Source organism: Oreochromis aureus, linkage group 3, assembly GCF_013358895.1.
Source record: "Oreochromis aureus strain Israel breed Guangdong linkage group 3, ZZ_aureus, whole genome shotgun sequence".
NCBI lineage: Eukaryota > Metazoa > Chordata > Actinopteri > Cichliformes > Cichlidae > Oreochromis > Oreochromis aureus.
The window spans coordinates 21,301,359-21,327,955 of NC_052944.1; the positions used below are offsets into that span (position 1 = coordinate 21,301,359).

The 26,597-nt window shown below is 43.3% G+C and overlaps 1 protein-coding gene across 1 annotated transcript in view; it reads right to left on the reverse strand.

Annotated features, from left to right (window-relative positions):
• Window positions 1–26,597, reverse strand: part of si:ch73-335l21.1 (insulin receptor substrate 1-B) — a 53,035-nt gene that overhangs the window by 17,822 nt on the left and 8,616 nt on the right. Inside the window, exons 2-3 of the mRNA XM_031753146.2 lie at window positions 22,179–22,480; window positions 18,698–21,860 (exon numbers count right to left, since the gene is read on the reverse strand). Coding sequence (XP_031609006.1) covers window positions 18,698–21,860; window positions 22,179–22,480 — 3,465 coding nt within the window. The remainder of the gene's footprint in view (window positions 1–18,697; window positions 21,861–22,178; window positions 22,481–26,597) is intronic.

Consider the following 26,597-nt stretch of genomic DNA (forward strand, 5'->3'; position numbering starts at 1 on the left):
TTCCTCTCAGCTGCCAAATCGAGGCTTTAACTGCTCCGGTTGGGTGCTGTGACGCCCGCGGTGGGGAAGAACATTGTGTTAACAGCTCTGTGTGAGTGCGCGTCTGTGCGCAGTTTAATTGTAGATTCCATAGATGGTCTTTATCAGACTGACAGAAACGGTCCTCAAGACAAAAGCACTCAAGTTTCACAAACCACTCAAACCCACATACATGCACACGCAGGCAGCAGCACTTACAAGGCTTGAATGGAGAGGTATCAGCATGTGTGGAGACTATCTGAAATCTCAAATGCCAAATACCAACTGATGCAGTGCCAGCTTGTGCCGGATGGGTGCGGTTTCCACATCATTTACATCTGGCACACCAAAGGGCACACGGCACATGCCGCTTGAGTGGTGGGAAAACAAATCCAGGCAAACATCATGAATTCAGGCTGGCTAAACTCAAACGAACGTCGCGTTTTCATCACAACAACACTCACAATTTGGGCTTTGATGGAAGCTTGATGTGAATGATAACTGGATGCAACCAGTGATGAAGCCTTAACATATTTTATAAAACTTCTCCAATGTCATCTACCCACCTGATTCTCCTCTAGAGCTCACCATTTGCGTCATCTGTCACCGATTCAGTGTTATGGTGCTTTAATGCTCGCCGTTCACCCACTGTTGGGACGGCACCAAGCAGCGAAACCAATGTCGCATCCGACGTGTCATTTCTGAGCATCGTGCACGTCTCGAGACACGAGCGTGCCGCCTTAAAGTCATGCAAAGCAGCCAACATGTCGGCTATATACGGGCCTTTAATCCCTGCTTCTAGCACACTATAACAAGTGCAGTTTCCTTCTCTTTAACTATCCAAGACTGTCTCCAGAGATACACCAATCAGCAACAGCATTAAAACCACAGAGATGAACCAAATACTGACCGTCACTTTGACACGCATCACCCACTTACAGGTTGCTGCATGCATGTAACTCATTGCATGTCCTGTCACATTGCAACAATCACTCAAGCATGGTCTGAGAACACAACAAAGAGGTCAGGGGGTCGACTCAGTCCCCAAACCTGATTAGGCACATCTCACGGCTGCTCAAACAAGCACGGTTTGTCCAGCTGGTGGACGATGACCTCAGGGACTGATTATGGTCAGATAAGCCTGCTAAGCAAGACCATTAAAGCAATAAATTTGTATTTTTACTAATACAAATTAATATTATTATTAAATTCATGCTAAAGGTAATCTGCCTTACTATAGTACAACATCATCATCTCCACATATAACCAACACCTGCGACAAGGAAGCGTCTGGGTGCGTGGGTAAATTAGAGCTCAGCGTAACCGTGTAGCTGCTGTGATGATGTATCAGTGACTGCAGACCTCACAGGGCGACGGCAGAAAGACTCCTCGGAGGCCTCACCCGGCAAATCATGGGACCCAAAGGATCCACTCCCACTCCCCATTTAAAATGTCCCAAAAGGTCAGAGCTGCTCTGGCAAGAAGGATCGACATTGTACAATACACATGGATTTAACGCTTTATATTTGGCACTGAGATATCTTCTAATAAAATACTAATATTTTAACACCAATTATTTAAGATAAAAAGCACATAAATACTATTTTAGTTAAGTTGACAACTGACAGTTCACCTAACCTGCCTAATTACCACTGTGACAAGTCACAGCCGACTTGTCAAGCTTTAGATTTAGCTGCATACCACTAAAGCACGTATGACTCTCTAGTAATAGTACCCCTTGGCCTCTGAAGAACTCGGAGGCTTTTGTTTTCACGATCCAACGTGCAATGATTGGAATGCACACGCGTTTATCAATGCTTCAGCCTCTTAACATCCTTTTTAACGGGTTGCTGGCAGTAAGGTAGGGTAAGGATGTGTTTTACCACATGTTAAACAAGCACATTTTCAAAGTTACAAGACAAAAGACCCAGAACCTCTAATGCATCCTGAACATATGTTAATTAATCAGCTTTTGATTGAGCGAGTTGAGGGTTCAGGTTCACAACAAGGCAAAACTTGACTTGAAAAGAATAAACTTAACTACAGTCAGAGAACCCATATGCTTAACTGCCTCTATAAAAACACACACACACATACATTCTGTTCCCAGCAGTAATTTGGGCAATTTAATGAAGGAAAAAAAAAACTGCAAAGCACAGGAAGCTGTTAGTTCTACCACCGAGGCCCGGTTATGGTGCTGACGACGAGGTGACGTCGAGGTGAGGCTGCTCTCTAAAGGTTAACGACCGCTCTCAAGCCAATAATGGCAGCGATAAGCAAACAAATCTGCTCCTTCACTCGGTCTGCACCGAGGAGTTACATAAGGCAGGTCGAAGTACTGTTTGTTCCTCCTTGCCGTTACCATAAAGAAAACTTTAAAGGTCTCAGGAAAGCGTTCAGCTCGGGGGACTGCGTGTGGAGTTTACTTCATCTTCCTATATAGGCACAGTCGGAGTTGGAGGAAGTGTACGTTTGTGTGTGTAAGGGGAACAGCTGGGGTGGTACAGCCATATGTTAACACTGGGAAATATCGTTTCTCTGAGGTGACATCAGAGACCGAGCCCTTTGGCAGCTTGGTTTCCTGAGCTTAGTGAACAGAGTTCGTTGAACTCGATTACACAATTCAAGCCTATAGGCTCCCCTATAGGCAGTCAGGGTTGATATATGATGTTGAAAGGCTGGCGTAACTCATACCGAGATCCTCAATTCATTGTTTGCACTTCACGGTTCTGTGTGGCAAGTATAAGAAGCTCCAGCTACCAACAATAAACTACATTTTCACTTTTTTAACTCATATTTTCCTTCCCTTTTTATATGGTTTTATAAATAATTAGATGCCTCCTACTGTTTTTATGGTGCTCAAGCAAATCAATAGTGTACCCGTGAGTTTCCCCCCCCCACTCTTCTTTGTGCAATGCAACAAACCGCAGCACTACGCATAATACCAGTTTCCTCTCAAAGAAAACACAGTTTGCTAACTTAAGGGAAAAAGGAAGCAACTGCATTTGGGTTTCCGGTGTTTGCCGTCATAAACTAGAAACGTCTTGCACTCGGACGTTGAACTGTGACCAGCTGCACGCAAATTTCTGCTTTTTACTTGATGCAAAAGTCAGCTGTTTCAAGACCTCGTGCTCTCTTATTGTTTTGCTCACCCTTATTAGTGGTTGAAACATATTTCTCCTGTCAACTTTACTCCCTCTGAGACACCTAAATTTACCTTGTGACAGATGATTTTATGGGCTGAAGGTCATATACTGTCTCCATTGTGCTTCACGTAAGATGACTTTAAAGTTAGGATTTGGATTCTGTTTGCAAGATCTACTCAAGCAGCAACCAAGACAACGCAAACTGATTCAAAGACTTTCAGTGTAGGATTTGAGCTCTGTGATTGTGGTTTATTGAAACTAGACATGACATGATGATATTCCCTGATCAGTTACAAGTAGCTGCTGAAATCTGATCACTGTTACTAGCTAAATTGATTGCAAAGAGGTATATGGTGCTGCACTGAAAACGTCCAAGTTGTTCAGGACTGCTGTTGTTGGTCGTTAGCAGATTGCCACAGTCACGGGTAGTTTGGATAGAAGTAGTTGTGAAACTGTGAAAAGTGCAGCACAAATTGGAAATTGAGACTGTTTGTCTTTTGAAATGTGTTGGCTGCAGTGGCGAGCAACAACTTTTACTCTGAAGGTGACGGTTCACCATTTCTGATTTTTTCATTTCCTTTCATTAGCACTCTGTGGTTGGTTAGCAAGTGGTTGCAGACAAGTTGGTATCTTCAATGCGAAGTACGGGTAATCGTGGCATCTTGTTCGCCATCAAAGCAATCCCATGGAGGTAGTCGGTGCAGAACCTTCTTTGCAACCAGCTTCACCTGGAAGGAGCCAGCAAACTCAAGAAACCACTTGCCAGCACATTTTTGGGATACACATATTTCCCTAGTCACCAGTGGCTGACAAACAGTTGCCAACCAGTCTGTAGGCAAGTGTGACTGAGGCTTTATGATAGCAAGTTGTCAATGAGAACGGGCGACCCTTAAAGCACAGCCTGCTTTCCCTTCTTTTGACAAAGGATCATGAGTTACACAATGAATTTTCTATTTAATAATACTTGAAACTAGTGGTTGAGACCATAAATTAATCAGGAAGGTGTTTACTGAGGTCATAATAGAAGTGGGAAATTGGGCTGTTTTCCTGGAGATTTCTATACAATCTCATTCCCTTAACAACCAGAGCTGTTGCTCCCTACTGGCCATTAGAGGCATGTTTCACTTTTCAAAGCTCACTCCTAGCAAAACTATAAAAACTAAATTAATTTAAAGAAAAATATGGGAGAGAAAACCTGAAGCCTCTTTTAAAGCCTCATATTTCGAAAAAACACAGTGGGGGGTTTTTTTGTTTTGTTTTTTTAACTTACTTTATTTTAAGGCACTACTTAGATTAGCTTTATCTGCAGTGGTCACTCGGGCACAATCACTGCAGAATCAGCAAACTCTATAAAAGCTGCTTAAACTGCATGGTTAATGTACACCTGCAAATTTCCCCTCTCTTTTATAGACTCCAGAAGAACTTCACTGCAAGTATTTTGCAGGGTTAGTTCACAAATGTTCAAATTTGACTTGCTGACAAATGAAACTTAACATGTGGCGTGGGCAGGTGGCACTCGGCCATAGTGCAACTGTGCAGAGACCGTGAACAATATACCATTAATACCACGACGATACCACAAACAATACAAGCGCGTAGCAAATTCAAGTGGTAGTGCAAAGTGCCATTTGAAGGTAGAGTTCTGGCACTCTGAGATTGTATTAACTGCACTGTCCAGACAGATTAACAGTCACTTAGTGGAAAACGGCTCAGTTGGGTCCAATTCAAACATCCCAGTCAAAGCCCAAGCAAGTGAGGGAGTAAAAAAAAAAAAAGGACTTTAAATCGGTCTCCTCTGAGAATAACTTGACCTTCTCTGCATGAGACTAAACTCTCTCCGTTTTCACCGTGAGCACTTCAGCTGACCTGCCATGCACTTTAACCTCCTCTCATCCCTCTGAACCTTCATCCCCTAATCCGTCCGGGCCTCGGTACAGCTCGACTCACAACAAACACACAAACATGCACTGAAATCGCACACGGCGACGTAAATAAACAGTAATACATCCAGACAGGAGTACAACCATGGTCTCCATGTGAGAAGTGGCTCGTTAGTAGAGGGTAATCAGCTTAGTGCTCTCCAGCGCCCACCGGCACTAAGCTCTTTACAGACAAACCCAGTTAGAGAAGTAGCAGCTGAGCAACGCCGCGGCCCCGAGTCCAACAAAACACACACACACACACACACACACACAGTCAGACACATACAGATCATAGAGGCGACACGGGGAGATACATTGTGGAGGTGTTGACATCAACACAATTACCTGTGCTAGAAGAGAGATGTGTACGCGGAGGGGAGAAAAGTCATTTATATGGCAGAGCAGACAGATGGAGAAAATAAGAGAGACAGGGAAACGCACAGAGAGTAAGAAGAACGCCGAAAATGCCACACAAAAACTCAAATAAAGCACCAGGGGAAGCTTTCCTGGGAGAGTGTATTAGGAGGGAGGGGGGCAAACAAGAATGAGTGTGTGTGAACGGAGGGAAACACTCCCTCCTTCTCCTCCTCCTCCTCTTCTGCACTCAGTAACCCCAGTGGGTTGGTGGGTGGCAGCTCCGTTCTTTTAGGCAGCGCCCGACGCGCTCCGAGCCCAGCATACATCCCATACCACAGCGCACAATTGGCGCTCTGTAGCCGGGATCATGCTCATACAAGGAACTGGCACACTGCCCAGAAAACACGCAAACACACACACACACACACACACACACACACACACACACACACACACACACACACACGTACAGGAACTGCACAGTGAAGGAAGCGCAATGTAACCTCAAAATAATCACAGGACTAATGTATAATTTTTGGCTATAAGATCAAAAACAGCAAAACCTGCTTCAGGCAAATTTCCAGAGCTTTATGTCCTGTCAGTTTTTTAATTTTAACTTAAAACCACATGTTTTTCAATGAAAGGATAGCCGTCTTCAGACTGATGCATCTCAACAACTGCTGGATAGAAATTTGACATTTGTCCTCCTCTGGATTTCTTAGAACAACCGCCAAGCTACTGCACACGTGTTACCGAAGGTTAGACTGCATTAAGATGGAACGAGGCCCTTGAGTGTTTTCACACCTTCGCTGTTTAGATCGATTAAATTGTCTCGATTCCCCCCATTGGTGCGGTAATCGTAACACCACCTCCTTCCAAAGGTGCAGATGCAATTACTGCGTTCACATCTGGCGATTCCACCTGCAGAGCGGTTTGTTCATCATTAAACGTGATCCGACCCGAATTACCAGGTGTGCCCTGCAAGTTTGGGCCAGGCATGCTTTGCATTCTGGGATGCGGCAGAGCACAACAGACGTGCACAAAGTGCAGCAAAAAGCCATAAAACAAACCAAGGAGTCACTTGGAAGAGTAACAAGGAACACCTTATTGCTTTATTTGGTCAGATAACTATGCTTGGTGTTGTGCCATGTTGCCTGAAATAACAACCAGACAGATACGAGGGATAGGAGTAAATCCTCCATGTTATCCACTAGTCTCAAACATAGCATCTTCTTACAACTTCAGTCATGAACCAGTTCAAATCTTAATAAACAAACTACACATCTATAAAAACCTTTAACCCCCCACAGTACTAGGATACTACTTGAACCACACAGTTTACAAAGCAGTAAATCATATTTTTGTCAATTTATGTACGCAGCTATGCATCATAGACTGTATTTAAAAGATCAACATAGCAAAGCATGCCTTACCACCCGGCAGCTATCTTGGTAACACCTCTGAGTACTTTAGGGGGTAGTTATCTCCAAGCATCATCTAGGTTAAGATAAGATATATGTTTTTTTTTCTATTTGTTTCTACCTAAATGCAATAAAGTAAAATGAAAGTAATTAGCCAGAATGTCTGATAGCGTAAAATATCTCCAATTGAACAAACACAAATGGGATTTGAAACATTGTTTTTTTTTTAAAGAAAAAGAAAGAATTTGCCAAATCTGGGGTAAATGGCATCTTAAAATATCTCAATGCAACAGTGGACATTGTAGTGTAATAATAACTTCAATTTTAGTGATCACCAGGACATAAAACTTACATATATACACATACATTTTTAAAAAAAGGTTAAAAGGATTCCTGAACCCAGCAGAGTATTAGTAGTAATAATAGTGCAAAAATCGCCATCACTGTAATGAAGGGAGACCTCATTTTTGTAGCTGGCTATAAACATGGTAATTTCCCCACCGAAGCTAAAGACTTTAAACAGACGCGTCTGAGGGGGGATTGATGCACTTTTGGCGCCAGCCTCAAGTGGCCACTTTACAGTTTGGGGAACTTCTCTGCTGGCTTCATTTATCAACCCGGGAGGTTTCTGATGATGCACACACATAATATGCAAGATTCAAACACAGTCCTCACATTAAGTTGAAGGCAACTTCAAAAAAAAGAAAAAAAAGAAAAAAAGAGCCAGTTGGACAAGATTTATGCTCTGCAAGTTAAATGAAATCATCGCTCTGATCTAAATAAATGTAATCATGTACTCTGTTTTATATTTGACGGATGGCTTGGGTCCACAGTGACTCAGTCATAGGTGATTTATTTCATTTGTTCAAACACCTTGTATGCAAACACGGCTCGCATGCCCCAGAGGAGCACGACTGTGAGAAAGAAAAATAGAAGTCTGGTGTGAAAATAAAAGGAGAGCGCAAAACAAAGAGCCCGCTCTGCAAGAGAGAGAAAAGACAGGAAGAGCAGAAGAAGAAAGAAGTCTGGAGCGCGGAGGAGGTAGGAATGGTAGGCCGAGGGGCTTTGTTCGAGAAGAGAATGAGCAAAAACAGTACCGACAAAAGAGAGAGAGTGTGTGTAAGTGCGCGCATGTCTGTGTGTAAGTGTGGGTGTGTTTGTGGTAGACCACAGTCAGGTCACTGAAGGTTACTTTAGCTATTAATTGAGGAGATTTTGGCTGATCCCTGCTTCCTGAAAGGTGATTGGCTTAGATGATCCGTTTTGAGCCTTTCCTAGTAAAAGAGGTGAGACGTCTGTGTGTGTGTGTGTGTCTGAGTGAGATAAGTGTGTCTTTTCAAGCATGTGTGTAAGCCAAACAAACTGAGACTTTTTAATGTAACTAAAGAGGTGAAAAGTGAAAAGCAAGCAAGTGCAGGTGTAGCAATCATATGCTCTTCTATCAAATCCTGTGACAGCTTCAACAGTGGAAGGCCTCAAAAGGCGCACACACACACACACACACACACACACACACACTTACTCTGTCCAGCGGCGCCTCTTTGACTGACCAGGCTGCCAATACAATTCACTCTGCTGCCTCTGTTTTCTTGTGTGCCAAATCCATGTGAATAAGGTACTAGTTAGTCAAAACATGACCAGAGTGCTGAGCCATTAGCCAACGTTTTACTACCTAATTATCATTCGAAGGCTGGGCAGCTCACCAGTAACACACACACAGAACAAAAAGCAGCACAATTAAGGTCCTGTCAAGGGGCTCTTGAGTAAATGATTTAAGCCCAAGCTGAGTCATTTTGTGGATGAGAGAAATAGATTCATTAGTGAAGAAAATGAAAAAAGCCCATCCTGTAAGAATTAATATTCATTTATTTAGAATTTTTAGCATTTCTTATAGCCAAAGGATTTCTGAGACCTGGGAGCAAAATTTAAAAAAAAGAATATTCAAATCGTCAACGCAGGAATCCAGAGCTTTTTATTTTGCCATATTATTCAGTGTTTCTTTAAGCCTGACATGACTGCTGTTGTGATATGGTGCTATATACAAATAATGAATGGAACTGAATAGAAAATGCTCACACACTTCAAACCTCTGCAGGTCTCATTTAGATACTTCTAGTGCCAACACTTCATTATTCAAAGTGTTGCTGAACAACAGTTCGCTTGCTGCTCCTTTATGCTTTTTTATTGCCAAGATACTCTTCTCACATCCTTTTAGTGCATATTATCTCATCTCACTGAAACAGACTGAAGGTGTGTGGGGAGAAGGTGTAAGGGCTGGACTAAGACTGGGCTTTTGAGACCATTCCTTAATCTATAACCTCAAAAACGGACTCCTTTGGTCTCAATAACTCAAACCAGTTTGAAAAACCTTGGCAGCCGCTGGTCATCAGAGAAAAGTGAGTACGCCTACAATTGATTGGCGAGTGGCTGCTGAAAGATTGGTAACACAGTGGTTGCCGCATGCACAACTTGCATGGAAGAAGCCAAACACTCATCTACTATTCACTGCGTGATAGCCAAACGGCTGAGAAATACACATTTTCCCTAGAAAACAGAGGTTGCCAGAGGCTCGCCGATCAGTCTTTAGACCCCAATGAGACCTAATGCTCATTCTGCACTAACAAATTAAACAGATAGAAAAATGCTTCAGGGTGTGGCTACCATCCTACTGAATTTTTGCGAAATATCCCCCGATCATAGTCAGATTTAACCCTCACATGTTTATTATTAAACACTTCGTGAATAAGCTGCCCAGTATTTCCAGTAAGTAAACTTCTTTAAAGCGTTCCTTTAAGATTCAAAACTGTAAAAGAAAACAAAAAAAAGCAAAACAGATGCACCTTGATAACCAACCTGACTGGCTACTGATTGCATTGGCTGATAATCTCCAAACTGCACGTCACACATGACAGACATGTTTTCAAAATACTGCCCTTAGCAGTCAGATGACTTTCTGAGAACCTCGTCGACCTTTGCTGAACTTACTTAAAACTGCATGATTCACATCAAAGTGTGTTTAACTTTTACTGTCGTGCTCCAGTTGGATCAGTTGACAAAGTACTCACCATTGTGTGTACTAGAGAACGTAAGCGATACATGTGAAGCGTAGTGAAGGATGTGTCCATTACATTAAGGGCCGGAAATGAGATACGAGCCCGGCAGGACGTGTGGAATTACTGGAATTAGTCCCACACACACACACACACACACACACACACACACACAGAAACACACATCGTGTCCCATCAGGTGATCTGTCCCACTTCAGCTTCATGTGATGAGCTCAAGAATGAAGCCACACAGGTCTGCAGCTCTCGCTCTGACCTCGTGATACTATACTGTCAGAGTCACACTCACTTATAACCCACGCGTCATTTTTTCACCTCCATCAGCAAGATCGCACCAAGCAGGATCCAGGCATGAATGTGTGCACCCCGGCCTGGTTAAGGCCTCGGGAAGGGGAGTTACTGAAAACAAAACCAGCTGTGTGATAATATGTTGGCAAGGAGGGAGTGAAAAAGAGTCGAACGATTAATTAATTAATTTTCTTTACACTTGAGCACCATAGCAACAAACACCTGCTCTCTATTCAGGCAGTATTCAGTGTGTAAAGTCCATTTTTCTTATCTTGATCCAAGTAAATTAACTTATTATCACTCATGAAGCTCCCAGATTAATCACCATTGCTCTAAAAACACCCTGAAAACCATCCTCATTGATTCTCCACGCTTGCCGGCGTTCCAGGCTTTCGTATTTGAGAGTCAACAGCACTTTATGAAAGGGCTTTTTGATGTCCGTCAAAACGTAGCAAATAGAAATAGTATGAAAGCAAATATGTAGGAGAGATGGTAAATATTACACACTCATGTATGCAATCCGCCAATAGGAAAACAATCCGCTCAAAAGCAGAATCTACAGTCCAGGTCACCTCGTGATTGAACTGTGCTGCAAATACTGCGCTGGCTGATTCAGTTTAGGGTTTCTGAAGGTTCAACACGTGTGCGGAGAGGCTGCACGGTGACACACGCGCACAATGTCCAACACATACACCAGAGATTTAGTCTGTATTCATGCTGCAGAACCAAATCCTCCCATTTCCTCTTCTCCCTCACACCACACTCAGTGGAAGATTAGTTTGTGACGGGGAGGACAGCGGGCAACATCTGAAACAACGCACACACACACAGAAAATGGAAAGTCCAACCACCACTCCCCATGAAGGCAAAAGTCAGCAGCTATTTTTTTACTTACGTAACACCGCTTAATTTATATTACTTTATATCAGGGAAAATACTGATTTAATCTGATGAGATAGTGTAATTGATCACTGAACATACTTCCAATATTGGGGCTTTTGACCCTTAACACAAGATTAGGATTTAAACCTAATAGGTGTTGAGTTAATGCTCGTTTTGAGTCGGGATGCACTGATCCAGCTTTTACTGGTTCTGATATGGTTTAAACCCCAGCTGGTGACGGCAGATGGCTGCCCCTCCGTGAGCCTAGTTCCCCTTGTTAAAAGGGAGTTTTTCCTTCCCACTATTGCCAAATGCTTGCTCATAGGGGAGGGTCGTGTGATTGTTGGGGTTTTCTCTGTCTTTAACCTATAATATTAAACGCATTGAGGCAACTGTTATTTTGCTTGAGTGCTATATAAATAACACCGACTTGACCTGGCTTGAATTAGGGGTATCTGTCAATACTGAATACCAGTCCAACACCAGGGTTGAATTATTAACTGTAATGACTCTTTCATGCGTAAGGCAACATCAGTCTTGGTTTAAAGAGAGAGACAGAAGCCAAGAGCCATGAAAACTAATTTGATCAGTTTAACGAAAAAACAAAAAAAAACCCAAAAAACATACAAACGCAAAAAGATCCCGCCGATATCCCATCAAAATATCAAATCGGTGCTTCCTGCTTCTCCTGGGATCTCTATAAAGTTGTATATATTTAATGAACTAACCAGAAAGACTTCTACAAACAGCTGGACGCAAGAAACACAACTTCAGATCCTTCATCAGACCGTGATTTTTAACGAGTCTCTTTAATAACCTTTAATAAAATTGGTCTGTGTGCGCCTCTGGCAACTTACAAACTGTAAGCTTTGTGTTCACTGTGGAGCAAACATCTGGATACATGATCCACACGCATTCACAATCAAATGTCTGGATTTGCTGCCCCTCCCCATCAGTGATATCATCTTAATTTCAGAATTTCTCTTGTTCTTCGTTCTTATGTTGAACCTACTGACTACCACATGACCCAAGGTGAGAATACACCTATGCATGCACAGCACTGCGTGTGCAGTAATTTGTCGCAGTGTGGCTCTTCAGTAACCTGATCCCAGTTTGTCTGCAGTCTTCTCTCAGCTTAAGTTACGTACTGTAAGCAGTGTTTTAAACAATGTATGAATAATACCAAAGGCCTAGGGGCAGATTTTTAAGAGAAATAAGGGGTACTGTTGCTAGTCTGGAGATTTTATACTTTCAGGCTCACACTGCTGACTGTCGCTAACCATTACCGCAGTGTACTGAATTCTGCATTTCTGCATAGTGAGTAGGGGTGCTCACAAAGATGTGTGGGAGTATATGTGTTAGTAATCAACCCAAATTACCCCTCAAGCTTTTGGATTCACCCGACTGGACCATGGCGATGCACACAGATGACATCATAATATGACTGAAGTCAGTGGGGGAGGTGGAGGGAGTTCTCCGACAAACACACGTGCAGCGGGACGGACACACACGCATGCACAACCTTCAACCCTCCCCCAAATCCCAAACAGAGGAGGGTTGTTGCTATGTGCGGTGTGAGTTCGGTAACTCCCTGAACGGACCACCCAAACAATGCACACCGGACTTCAGAGGACACAACCTCGACTTAAACAAAAACAAACCAAACCTTCTCTCAAATCCAGAAGTTATTGAAAGAATCTAAATAACCATGGGAGGAATAATATATTTCACAAAACCCCACAGAACTAAACCTCTCTGATGTTCTTGCGCAACTACACTGCTTTTTTTTTTTCTGGATCTCCTCCCGGGGGGCAAATCAGTTGCATTATTCTGGAATTAGGCTAATGAAGGAACGTTGAGTTTGCAGTGTGCAGAAATTCAAGCTAATTTCCAGCTTATTATGCATTATGTAATCATGAGATGCAGGGGTGCACCTCCCACCTAGTCGTGTTTGTCATCCGTACAGCCAACTGTACAACAGATGAATACCAGAGAGGAGAATCTGGGAGGCTAAGGGGTACATAAATCTGGGATTATGAAATTGCTGTAAATAAAGGTATTGCTGCTGGTCTCTCTCGAACCAGAAGGCTCTAACACTAAATAGATGCATACCATTTTAACACCAGTAGCACTCAAATTCTTAACACCATCCCGATGAACTGCTAAGAATTGCAGTCACATATCATGCTTGGATTCGGCCGCCACATGTTTTGTCCTGCTGCACATCTGTGTGCAGTTACGCTCTGCATAAATATGAGCTGAGTTGTGTGTCACTGCGCTCCGAGACTAACTCTTCGGAGCAGGCTGGAGCTCGGTCTGCCTCCAGCACAAACAGAAATCACAACTGATAAACAACTTGGAGCACAAATGCATACGTACACTCCGTGCCCTGAGCTTCACCCTCTCCGGGGGTCGTGTCCCAGCCACGTGGGTCTGTTTTACATAACACCACTAGTGCTGTCAGTCTAACCTGGCGCTGGTTTGGATTACATGCACAGCGAGACGAGCCTGTCACACTCTGGAAAACTGTGAGGAATTTATAAATGTGAGGTTTGCTGTAGATCGGAGCATCATTCAGCTGCTTAAAGAGCAGTGCTAAATAAACACTTGTATAATTCGATAACACCTTAGGATAATTACAATTTCCTCCATCATTCATTGGTAATAATGAATAATGGCACAATAGTCAGAAAGCAAATTTGCTGAGATCTAATAAAATTCAGCAACACGGTAAAAAAGTAAAAACGCAACTAGAACACAAGACAAACCATTTTTAGATATATTTTAAGATATTCAGTGCATATATTTATAATGTAATCAGCCCAATCACACGTTGCATATTGCAACATAGCCGTTTCCAAATAAGCGCTGACATTACAAAATTATGTAGTTTGTAATCACAGGTTAAAGGTGAGAAGTTCATCTCTGCAGTGTCTCTAAATCAAGGAATCTCTGTATGTGTGCACGATGTGGTCTGGATGAGCAGTTCTAATATTCAAGATGCTTTCTGCTACACATAGCCTGCCAGTGAAGCATTAAGGAAACCTCTGTAAATCCTTTAGCCAAACCACCCACCACCAGAAGTACATTCTCAAACCACTGGAAATACTGCAGTAAAATTAAGGCTCACCATGTATGGTTATCGGTGATTTCAACAAAGCCAGCGGCAAATATACTGCGAGATTCATTTGGATTATTTAGCAATGGCTCCATTGGTTAGTATCAGCTGTGCTACTCTGTGCTGTGTACTCTGTACTGTGCACATCATCTGTGAAAGGAGGTGCATGCTAGGGTTGGGCGATTTGCTCCGTAGTCCAGTTGCCCCATCATCCCTCATTGTGACATTGCCAATGACCAACAGCACCGCCCCACAGAGTGCATCCGAACACACAAAAGAAGCACACTGGTATGAAAGGGAAACACGTACACCTGTAGTGCATATATCATGAGGCTGATGAATTTGGCTGACTGTAATTAGTTAACATAAGTTTTTGGAAATCAGCTGAGAACCACAAAGTCTTTGCAATTGTCAGTCACACATGTTAATATATGTGAAAGTGCACCATGAATCTATAGAGGCAAACTCAGTTTATCATGAATCTAAGAAAAGTCTCTGACATCATCGTCCATTAATGTATGCACTCTTTCTTAAAGTTACAAAATAACACCATTAACAGTTTTTTCTTTACAAATGTTTTACTTGCCACGCACTGAGGAAGGTAGTGACAAATAAATAATGAATTAAAATAATAAGCTGCCTCTCCAAAGAGTCCAACTTCATGCCTGACTGCAGATGGTGACAGCAGCGGAGTCAGAATTCCTTCTATGGGAAAAAAAAAAAAAATGTTTAGGACCAAAAGAATAAAGCAGAATTTCCAATCTGGGTGTTTTTATTTATTCCATGAGCTGCTATCCCAACATAAAAAACCAGACACTGAATCACAATTGAAGGTACAGTGTGTCTTTTCTTCCCTTTTCCTCCCCGACCACCAACCAGTGAGCCTGAGTCTGGTTTCTTCCTGTTAGAAGGGAGTTTTTCCTTTCCTGCTGTCGCCAAGTGCTTACTCATAAAGGAGCGTCGTCTGATTGTTGGGGTTTCTCTGTGTTATTGCAGGGTCTTCACCTTACAAAGTTTTATTTGGCCCTATACAAATAAAACTGTATTAAAAAGTCCAATTAATTCACTACAACTTTGACAGATGCTGATCCAAACAGTCACTAAGGCCACAGCAAACATATGTGAAAGGCCTCACCTCTAGGATCTCTCAGCTACAGCGTAAATGGGACTCGGACACCAAGATAACTTCATTCAGAGTTCAGGGTAAGATGAGGAGAATACCTAGTGACTAAATCAGAGCGTGGCAGGCTTTGTATACCTCAACTTACCAATCATATCTAGGCTTAACTGAATACTACAGATATGTGTGGTTGGAAATTCCTATAAGGGATCCTTATGGAGCAAGTGTTGGGAAAGAATTTTTGGAGCTACAGGTTATTTTGGGACTGGAACAGAGATCCCCTCCAGATGGTGAAGAAATAAAATAATTGGCCTCTGAGGAAAAAGATAATAAAATTCTTTCACATGGTTTTCCTGGAGGAAATGCTGGAAGCGGTCACTGATTTAATTTGTCCCCAAAAGAAAAAAAACATCCTCTCCACTTCATAATCTAATGTTTCACTCAGTTCTGCTGAAGGTCACCAAACTCCTCCATTACACGGGACAAAAAATAAAAAAAATAAAAAAATAAATCAGCACGACACCGGCTCAGCATCTGTAAAACGCAGCACAGATGCTCAAACTGTCTCCATAACATTCACACAAATTTGTTGCAACTGATTCATTTTTATGTCGTTCTTCTAAAAGACAGAACTGGGTTTGAAGTAGCTCAGTCTGCCTTTTCCTCATTACCCCAATCGCGGCAGGTTATTTTTAAACGCTACATATTGCATAACTGGAGTCCAAAAGGAGTGTTTCTGGCACTCGTCCCACTACTGATGTTCAATTTTAGCCTTTGCCCCTCAGAGCCAAAAGAATGCACCCCTGAGACATATACAGTCTCTTCCTATACAAGCTGGTGCCTGCTGGAAAAAAAGCCCTGTAATTACAGCAGATCTGAACTCCTTAAAAAACCACACACACACTAGATTGACACAGACAAGATAATTAATCCTTTCAAAACTGTATTTTTCTGCGTAGAAGCCGACAGATTGGACGTTATGTACCATCTCTCCATGTCTGCGTTTCTTTCTCGCACTGCTGCTGCAAAACAACAACATCTCAGCTCGAGATGCGTTTTCCAAACGTGCCTGCTCTTAAAAGACGGTGCTGAGACACAGTGTGAGTGGGGAGGCAGAAAGACAAAGGACGTCTTCAGCAAAAGAAAAAAAAAAAAAAAAAGTTGTTGAACAATAGTGCGTGTAGTGAACAGAAGGGAGGGAAGGAATTTCAAAAATCCATCAGGCAAGAAGAGGAACGAGGACAAGCAGTGTATAGATGTGATGAAGGCAAGCTGTCCAGAGGAAAGATGAATGCAAGAATAAAGAGTAAAATCAGAAAAGAAAGTAAGTTGGAGGGCGCAAATTACAGAGTAGACGAGAAAAAAGTTTCAGGAGAGTCCAGTAGTCTTGGGGTTTTGGTCCTGCTGAGGCCTGCCAGCCCACCGCGGCAAAAACACCCGAACAAAAGGATCATTTATTGGAGGAGGAGGAAAGAGGGGGAGGGATGAAAGGAGGAGGAACACTGTACAGAGGCATTTGAGAGCTGTGTGAGTGAGGACTGGCCCCATCTCAACATTCACAGCCAATGTGTAACATTCCCCCCCTCCCGCCCCAAACGCTGCACCGCTGATGTTCTCAGCAGCCAGAGCCCATATGGTCCTTCTGCGGTAGCATGCTAGCATCTCGATGTAAAATACACAGAAAACTCATGCATCTTCCACCGAGACAGCCTCACGTTTCCAAATAAAACCAATGCAGCGAGGTATGGACACAAGCCGGTGGTTCATTTCTATCCGTGGAATTCATGAAAACCAACTGTTGAGCCACGGTCACTGCAAGATCCCATGATGAATTTCTGCTAATGCCTCAAATTCTTCATTGATTCCAACGTTTACCACAAAAAACAACAACAAAAAAAAGGAAAAAAACCCAGAGAGGATTTAGGTCCAGCATGGCCCACGGTGCAAATCACGTGGAAGCAAGCAGGGCTTCATAAGCGGCGAGGCTTGGCAGGATGCATGCATCACAAGAGACCCACTGTGGAAGCTTAAGCAAGACTACTGAGTGTTTTACTGATGCATATAAATTCCCCCCATCTCCATTTAAATGCTGCTCTATCTGCTTAAACTGCAGGCGTCCGTTGCTTAACGGGCCAATTTAGTGCAGACAGAGGTTCAAAGGGAATGTTTTTCTATGAGGAAAATGCCTCAAAGGGAGTTAGTTAAGGCATTGTTTAGCCGCGGTGGTCCCCCACAGCTAGAAAATTGCTCCACACAGGAGGAGAAAATGTAAATACAATGAAAATCCATTATCCAGCCTCGATGACCTCATTGAATGTGCAGAGAAAAAAAAATGCTGACTTTAAATGCAGCGGGAACTCTACACATAAAGTGCATGTGATTACAGGAAAACACTCATCATAAAACATTTTTTGTTAACTCTGCAGTGGGCTCAACTAAACATTCAAAGCTTTCAGCTTAGATTAAGTAATGTACAAATCACAGCACACAACGCTTTCAGGGCCAAATCTACAAACGTGGAACTTCTTGTGACTCTTTGCATACTTTCCTACATACGTTTTAGAGCTCTAGAAGTGCAAAAAAAGGAAGAAGACGACAAAAAAAATCTGAATTTTAATCCAAAATTTCTTTCTCTCACAGCAATCTCCTCCAGTGTCATAATGGAGGATTTTAATTTGACAGGTCAACAGAAAACAGAACTTAAAGCAGAACGCTTCAGTGGCAATTGTGAATGGTTTCCTTTGCTAAGAGTGGGACTGCAGCGAGATGTCTCAGACAGCTCTTCTCCTCAACAAACAATGGCTCAATCAGAGCAGAATGATTCTGATGTTTGTCATAAACGTATTAAAAACGGATCCCAGTTCTGCTTTTAAACTCCCAATAGGGAAAAGCAGCACTGAGCACGCATGGACAATATTCAAGAAGCCTCAGATCAATAGCAATTTCCACAACTTCGATATTTACTGATTTTTCAGGAGTCTGTCTGACCTTTAACACCTTATCTAATCATATCAGGTGAAGAGTTTCTGTACACCGACGCTCAGAGAGGTAAATCAATTCATGATTTTTTAGAACAGCTAAGCTTTGGCTCTTACTGCAGATTATGCAGACAGTCGCACAAATAAACAAGTCTCTACATTTCAATCTGGCGCCAGGTAAAGTTTGAATACAAACATCGATGGATAGGGAGGCTGTGCTCTATTGGATTATCTTGAAAGCATATTCTTTTTCATTCTGAGCCATGTGATTGCAGGAAAAGAAAGAGATAGAAAACCTATGAGCATAGTGGTGACATAGAGATCACAGAGTCTGTATAAAGACAAATACACGAAGGGGAAAAAAAATAGCAATTCTTACCAGTTCCCTCCTTGCTTCCATTTTGGTGCGTCCGCAGCTCCTCTGATTTGTAGAAGTCAATGCTGGCGTACGTGTTCAGACTGGAGCTGCCACTGCTGCCGACTGATGCACCTGCTGCCCCCACCCCAGAACCAGAACCCAGTACAGAGAAGAGGCGAGATGGGGCCTGGCTGCCAGAGGGCCCATCCAGTCCCACGTGGGGGCTCTCCTTGTTGGCCAAATCCAAGTCTATGTAGTTAAGGCCTTGCTCTGCAGATGAAGTCTGAGCATTTGTGGGAAGAGATTGCTGTCCAGGAAGGGGGAACTGAGTGGGAGAATCAGTCACAACACCATTCCCCCACAGCATGCTTTCAAAGCCCAGCCGGCGGGCTACAGACTGGTGTTCAGGAAAGAGGGAAGCAGTTGAGGAAGAAGTCGAGGTAGAGGTGGAGAGGGAAGTTGAGGCAAGGAAGGTTTCTGAGCAGTGCCGTCTCCGTCCTTGGGGGTCAGCCCGGATAACTTTAGCTCCCTGGTCTGGGTTAGGTCCTGTTTTGGATAGGGGAAAGTCTAGACCCCGTGGCAGCACAGATGTATCATCCCTGGTGGGAGATGGGCCTTTTGGGGAGACGCTAGATGATGACCGGGGGACAGGGTTGTTATTCAAACTGAAGGCCATCTCTGTGTAGTCTCCACATGATGTAGGAGACTCGGATTTGGTCACTGATGGAACGCTTTCTCTGTTTTTCCTAAGTGGGGCCTCAGCCACTTCAACCTCATCTTCATGAGGTCTAGTATTATCCTCATTACAGGGTTTAGGGGCATGAGCAAGAGTTGGGGGTGTGGGAGGGGTATGGAAAGAGGGGAAAACCAGCGGGGTAAGAGAGAGGGGTGAGGGTGATGGAGAAGGGCCCAGGTCCATGTTGACGTACTCAGAGGCAGCTGGTGGAGTGATAGGGGCAGATGGGCTACGGGAAAGGGGTATAAAGTTTCCGAAGGAAGAAGATGGCTTGTTTTGAGGCTGCTGGCTGCTGGAGCCATGAGGCAGCGATAAGCCATGCCTTAGACCCCTACCACGACCTAGTCCTATCCCAGTCGGATTGCCCTTCTCCCCCTTGAATTCAATGCTTACATACTCCCCAGGGCTCTTAGGTTCTGGTGGCAGAGGGTTCTCACGAACTCTAGGAAGAGTGTTAGCTTTGGATACGTCAACAAACAGGCTAACAGGTCTGCTTCTAGTATAGCTACCCTGCTTGGACAACCCACCAGAGCCCCTTCTCTGCTGCTGCTTACTCCCATCCTTGGACTGAGTTCCCCCAGTCGCGTTACTCAAAGCCTGGGTAGTTCGCTCATCGCTCTCACCCAGACTTTCACTGCTGGCTGAGCTGGAGGAGTACGATGAAGACGAGAGAGACAGGTGGCGTCCAACCACTGCATTACCAACTGCTGCTTGCTCCTGAAGCCCTCTAATAGGTTTACCGCCACCCATTCCCCTCCTAGAACTCCCATTGGGCCTTCTTCCTCGTCCAGGACCATCATCAAAGTGTCCAGTAGAGGGGCTATGCTTATAAGACCTGGGTAGGGAATAGTAAGAGTACACCATCTTGGGACCATGTTGCTGTGGACTGGTCTCCAAATGTGATGAGTGCTCAGGAGGTGGGGGACTGCCGTTTACAGAACGTGCACTAATTGGAGACATGTTCATATAGTCACTGCCTGGCCTGCTGTCTGCACTGTCACTGCCCACCCAAATCCCACCTGAGAGACCTCCACGCTGGTCAGGGGAGCAGCTGCTATTAGGGGACATTATCATATAGCCATCAGAAGTTGGTGGAGGTCGAATCTGCTGTGGAGGAGACACGCTGTTGTTAGGAGTCATGGCCATGTAATCATCAGCAGGTCTGGATTCTGAGTCGGGGACCGAAACGGCCAGTGACTGGGAAAGGGACGTCGGAGGCTGAGTAACTCCAGGTAGCATAGACATGTACCCATTGTCCACGCCTAAATCTACACTACCACCTGCTCCTCCACTGCCTTCAGCTTTAAACTCTCCTGCCACATCCAAGTACCCTCCTCCTCCCCCTGCCGACCCAGCACTCATGGCAGATTCCTTCTGTGTAGAAGAGCAGGTGGACGTAAAAGACTCTCGGCTCGTGCTTCTTGACATGATAGCGTAATCAGCCGAATCGTCATCTGCTGGCTCCTCGGCTCTGCGCTGACGTGGAGCCAGCCTTTCCAGGGCCATAGGAGGTAAGGAGGCCCGCTTGCTCAGCAGCCTACGTTCAGCTTCACATTCCCGGCTGGAGGAGCGGCGTAGAACTCTTTTAGTTTGGGAGCCAGAGGTTGGTGTTCCTGGGGTTGGCTGGGAGCCACTTCCTTGATTACTGTTGCCACCACCACTGCTACCACGTTGGCCCATTAGGATATAGTTGGCTCCATCTTCACTGAGGGACTGACTACTGACACTGCCAACAGAGCTTCCAGGGAGGCTAGGCGAAGGTGGGACCGTGTGATCTCCAGGACTTGAACCATACTCGTCTGAGGATCCGTAGTCACTGGGTGAGCCTGAGACAGAGGCTCGATGAGAGGGGATACGACTGTAGGCTCCAGACCCCGGAGCACCAGCACAAGACGTTAAGCCACCAAACTCTGAGCCATGACCAGAGCTAGAGGACAGACTTGGAGCTGGGGAAGGAGCTGGGGTCGAGATAGAGCGCATCAACGCTAAAGGAGTTTTAGCAGTTGTGGTGGGTGCTGAACGAGCTGATTTTGATCTGAGGATTGGGGTGGTAGAGCAGGAGCCATTGGTGGAGGGGCTGGAGTTCACCCCATGGATCGGTGTGGCACCTGTTATCCCGTCCTCCCCTTTCCCCCCATCACTTGCAGTGCGAGACCTCGGGAAGCTATGCCTTGGCGTGGGAGAAGCGTTGGCACAGTTGATGGGTGCTCCACTGTTAGTTCCTCCAGGGGGCTCGGTTCGGGGCCGGCGGGTGAAGCCAACCTGGCTAGGAGGAGGGTTTGGGTGGTGGCGGCGTGAAGGAACACTGATGGGGTTAGAAGCAGTAGCACCTCCTCCAGGGCCAGAGTTGGACTGAGACTTGCTGCGCTGGCGGAACTCCTCACTCAATGCCTTCATGGCCTCTAGCAAGGTTTCATGCATGTTTTGGGCGACTACTGAATCATCCACCTAGGACAAGAGGCAAAAAGCTTCTGATAAAGGGAATGAAATCACAATATGATAGATTTTATATTCATATAATGTATTCAAAGTTAAAAACTACTACACATTAAACCACTAACATCTTAAAGACAAAGTGCTCTGTATTTAAATCTTAGATTGTCATGGAAACCCTGTTTAATCTCCTTTTTCAAACCCATGAAGCCTTACTCTGACAAAACTTTGACGTTTCTTTCACTCTGCTGATTGTGGGCTTTTAAGGTATGCGTAGGATTGGAGAATGAAAATAACCATCAACATGAACAGAACTGTAGATTACAGGCTCACCTGCATCCAGAACTCGCCCGGGCCTGTCACCGCAGAGCGTCCCACCTCAACGAAGAAGAAGTTTTCTGAATGGCCGCAGCGTCTCACGTTCATCAGCTGCAGCACCACGGCGGCAGCATCAGAGTTGAGCTTCACAAAGTTCACCGTCTTGTCAGTCAGGCAAAGGCGGTAGATGCCAACCAGGTTCTTGGCCTGACCCAGGCCTTTGGGCCATACCTTTACCTGCCATACCTCTTTGAATGCTGGTCCAGGATTAGGCACTCCATAGTCTCCTGCACCGCTACCGTCATTAGGATTCTTACCTAGAGGGACAGAATGGGGACAGAGTGAGATTAAAAGGTTACTCGCATGAAAACAAAGAGAAAAATAAGAGATTAAACTATTAAAGTGAGGATTTATGAAGAGCACTGGGAAGTACAGCTGTTGCAACAAAGGACTGACATGACTTTGATGCACCTGTAAATAAAAGAAATACCTGATAAAATCTCTATTATACGCCTGTTAGTTGAGGGCAAGCTGTCTTTATTATGTAAGCTGTGCTGTGGCCGAGCTTTCCATATATTTCTAAAACAGATCAAGTATAAACTGGGCACGTATTGGCTTGTGAGACCGGATCATTGTACCTGCAGGCTCCATACCTGTGGTCTCATTTATCAGCTACACAGGCATCCTGACACACAGAGGCACACATACTACCAGTGTGGGAAAATTAAACTCTTGACAACTGAAGCTGAACACAAGAATGATGACTATGGAAAGGAAAAAAAAACAGCTCTGTGGAAAACCTTAAGAGAAGCGACTTAGAAAATGCTTAACAAAAAATGCTTCTCCAAAACAAACAATGCAAATCACTGGCAAGAATCCTAACGGCACGCCCTTAAAAGCTATATTCTCAAGCGGAACTGACAATAAAAACTAGCTTTGTAAACTAATAAATTTAAGTTTCTTTAAGCAGCAGCACAGGCAGCACATTCACCCTTTGTGTTAAGTGTGCTGTAGTCAGATACCAGAGGCCTACTGAAGCCATAACACAAGAGAAAACGGCCCAAAGTGATATCTGATCCTAAGCTAGTAGGGGCCAAACAAAGGCATGGGACTTATCTAACCACCTAATATTTGTCTGACTATTATCCCAGGAAAGTACCTTAATACTACCATGTACTGGAAAATATTGTTAGCGGCTAGTGACACTGCCTTTGAATATGACAGATTTACATCTAAGCTCATTTATATCCACACACAAAAGACGTCACATCTGTTGACTAGCACGGATTATAGGAACAACATTATGTGAGTCATGTTTAGGGTGGATTTCGTATTCTTCTTCAGGGAACCACCCTAAAAAGTTCCTGAAACTTATTTTCACATGTCCCACATTTCTGAGATACCTCTGTATTGTTGCCAGTTTGGATATGTCTGAGCATGATAACCATCTAAGACACAGACTCAATCAAACTAATGACAAGACTAAAGAAACAGACCTCAACATCAGAACTCACCTGTTCCCTTGAATGGAACAGGATGTTCTTTGTGCATTCATGGCGAGCTTAAGCACCTGCCTTATTAGCCTACCACATCTGGCATACTGAAATGAGGAGACGACATATTGAAATAAGAAAAGTTCCATATTCAAAAGGGTTATCTCATTGAAACCACTGGTTTGCTATAAACATATATACATATATATATATTTATTTTGATGTTCCAACAAAGCCGATAATCAAATTTGTTCTCTAGAATTCATTTTATCGTCTGATCTACTTTTAGTTCACCATCAGTTAGTCGTAGTTACACAGTTCTTCTAATTTACCATTTTAGCTAGCTAGCGTTTTTAGCCATTTACCCACGATGTTTAGCTAACAATTTGTTGAACTACATTTATTTTTAAACTGTTAGCTTCATCTTTAGTTAATCATTTTGGACTTTAAGTCAGAATTTTATATAATATAAAATATATAATATATATTATATATAGATATATACTTATATAATAAAAACCACTGGATTTAAATGTTAATGGCCAAAGAGGCACCATATTGATACAATACTATAAATTGCAAATACTGATTTTACGCAGATAAAGAAAAATATTTTTGATTTCAATAAGCACAAGAGAGAAATAATTAAGGAGTCCTGACCGATCTTCTCTCCAAGTTAGGAATTTTGATAATTACGATCAGTTAACGAAGTTGCAGCTGTTGAGCCACACGAGTTAATTAATGCACATAACTTTCTTCCTGTGGATGCTGAGAAGTTTCAAACTGAAGCAGCTGGAAGGAACAAACAAACACAACTTCAGCTTCAGTAAAAGCTGCATTTAGTGGTGAGTCTCTGTTTAACAACCTCTTACACACAAATTTCTGTTTAGTTCTGGTGCTAAAATGTAGAAGAAGCCTCATGACTAAAAAAAAAAAAGGTCTTTAGCCCAACTATTTTTCTGCACAAAGGATTAGCGTTGATTTGTGCACTTATTTTACTGTCGATTCCAACTGCTTATCCAGTTGCTTTTGATTTTGATTCATGTACCTCTAGCAACTGTATAAGAGCCCACAGAGTGCGTATTGGTGGTAATCACTGCCTTAAGCTATAGTTTTGATCCAACAATGCAATATTATCACAATACTTTACCTACAATATGATATTACAAGTATTGCAATAATATACAATGTAATTTATCACTTTTTGTAAAGTGCAAATTACATCTTCGAAGTTAAACATTATCTTGTTTAATTTAAAGACATAAAATCATCTCACTCCAGTTATTTTTTTGTTCCAAAATGAGAATGTAAAGCACACCAATATTGTCACCAACACTTGCCATAAATGTTGCCACAAGACTGAGTCTGTCTGCTATGAGTCTGCAATTAAATGGAGGTTATACTGGCAATTCAATGCAGCCAATTTCTGATAATCCAACAATTAACTTTGAGAAATCAATGTTCACATGTCGGCTTCTGTCTACATATAAAGAAAGCGTTTAGTCAAAAGTTGCAATCGGTCATAGAATGTGAAAAAAATTCATAGCAATCAGTTTTTTATTTGCCATTTTTTGGCAATGAAGGAGGTCTTTATCCTTTTTTTACTGATGCGACTGAGCTATTAGCTTGCTCGGAATAAGAAGGCACCTTTGTCAAGCTGTGTTTGTCCACTGTTGGATAGTTTTTTCAATTTAGCCGATTTAATGCAAGTTTGCTTTGCTAACATTATATCAGAAAGATGGTGCAGACAATGAACCCCCAGAGCGTTTATATGCACCTAATAAAAAAATAAATCTGTATTTGATGTCCCTGGATCGAATATCGCCATGCAAAATAAAGCAACTCTATGCTGTGTTGATTCTTTTTTTTTTAACCCCCAGATTATGAGTTTTACAGTTTCACTAATGTTTATGTACACAATCTCGGGGTTGGTGACTTCTCCGACTTTCTGAGGTGAAAATCTGTCCCTTCCACTTCAGAATTCCACCTTCGAAGTTCAAATTTCCAACAGAACAATGACCATGTTTTACACAGACTCCCTAGTTCAATTCCAAGAGGAGACACAAACCCCTTTGGGGTTTTGTCACATTGCACATCTGGTGTAAAGAAAGGAAAAAAAACCTGACAAATCAAACATGTGGAGCAGCCCGCTGTGGCGACCTCATTTGAATGAGGAACAGCCCAAAGTAGCTTTTGTGTGGACGCTTCATTCTGTTTCCCCAAGCATCTGCTGGTTGAAAAGAAAAAAAATATCCTAAAATGACAACCACATGTAGACCGGGACCCTCAGCATGCACAGCGAACATCACGTAACTGAGCTTCTGTTATGCAAACTGTTTTTCCAGATCCCAATCCCAAAACAGCTTTACATGCGATTGCACAAGAGGGAGAGGTCTGACGTGTCTCGCCGCGTCTCCGTCCACTCTTCTTACCCAAAATTGGAAGATCGCTCACGACTTGAAAGAGACCTAGAATAGATGTTTTGTTGAAAGCCAGTGAAGCTGCGGCTTCGCGGCTGTGTGTGTGTGTGTGTGTGTGTGTGTGTGTGTGTGTGTGTGTGTGTGTGTGTGTGTGTGTGTGTGTGTGTGTGTGTGTGTGTGTGTGTGTGGTGGCACTCCCCCTACATTAGATGACTCACTCAAGGCCATGCACGGCTGTCTTCATGTGCTGCTTTTCTCTCCATGTGTGTGAATGAGTGCGAGGACCTCTGTGCAAGAAGCCCCGTTTGCTTCCTCGATTTAGATTTACAACAGGAAGAGACGGTTTGGGGACTTTTCAGCGGGGACCTATGGAATGAGGGACTGCAGGAGATTGCAAGGAGATATGAGAGTGTCATTAAGAAAGGGGGTTAAAAAAAAAAAAGGAGCGTTATTCAAAGTTTATTTTGGGATTGCTTTGCCTAAAAGAATCTAATTACAGGCTTATTTCAAAATTCCTTTTT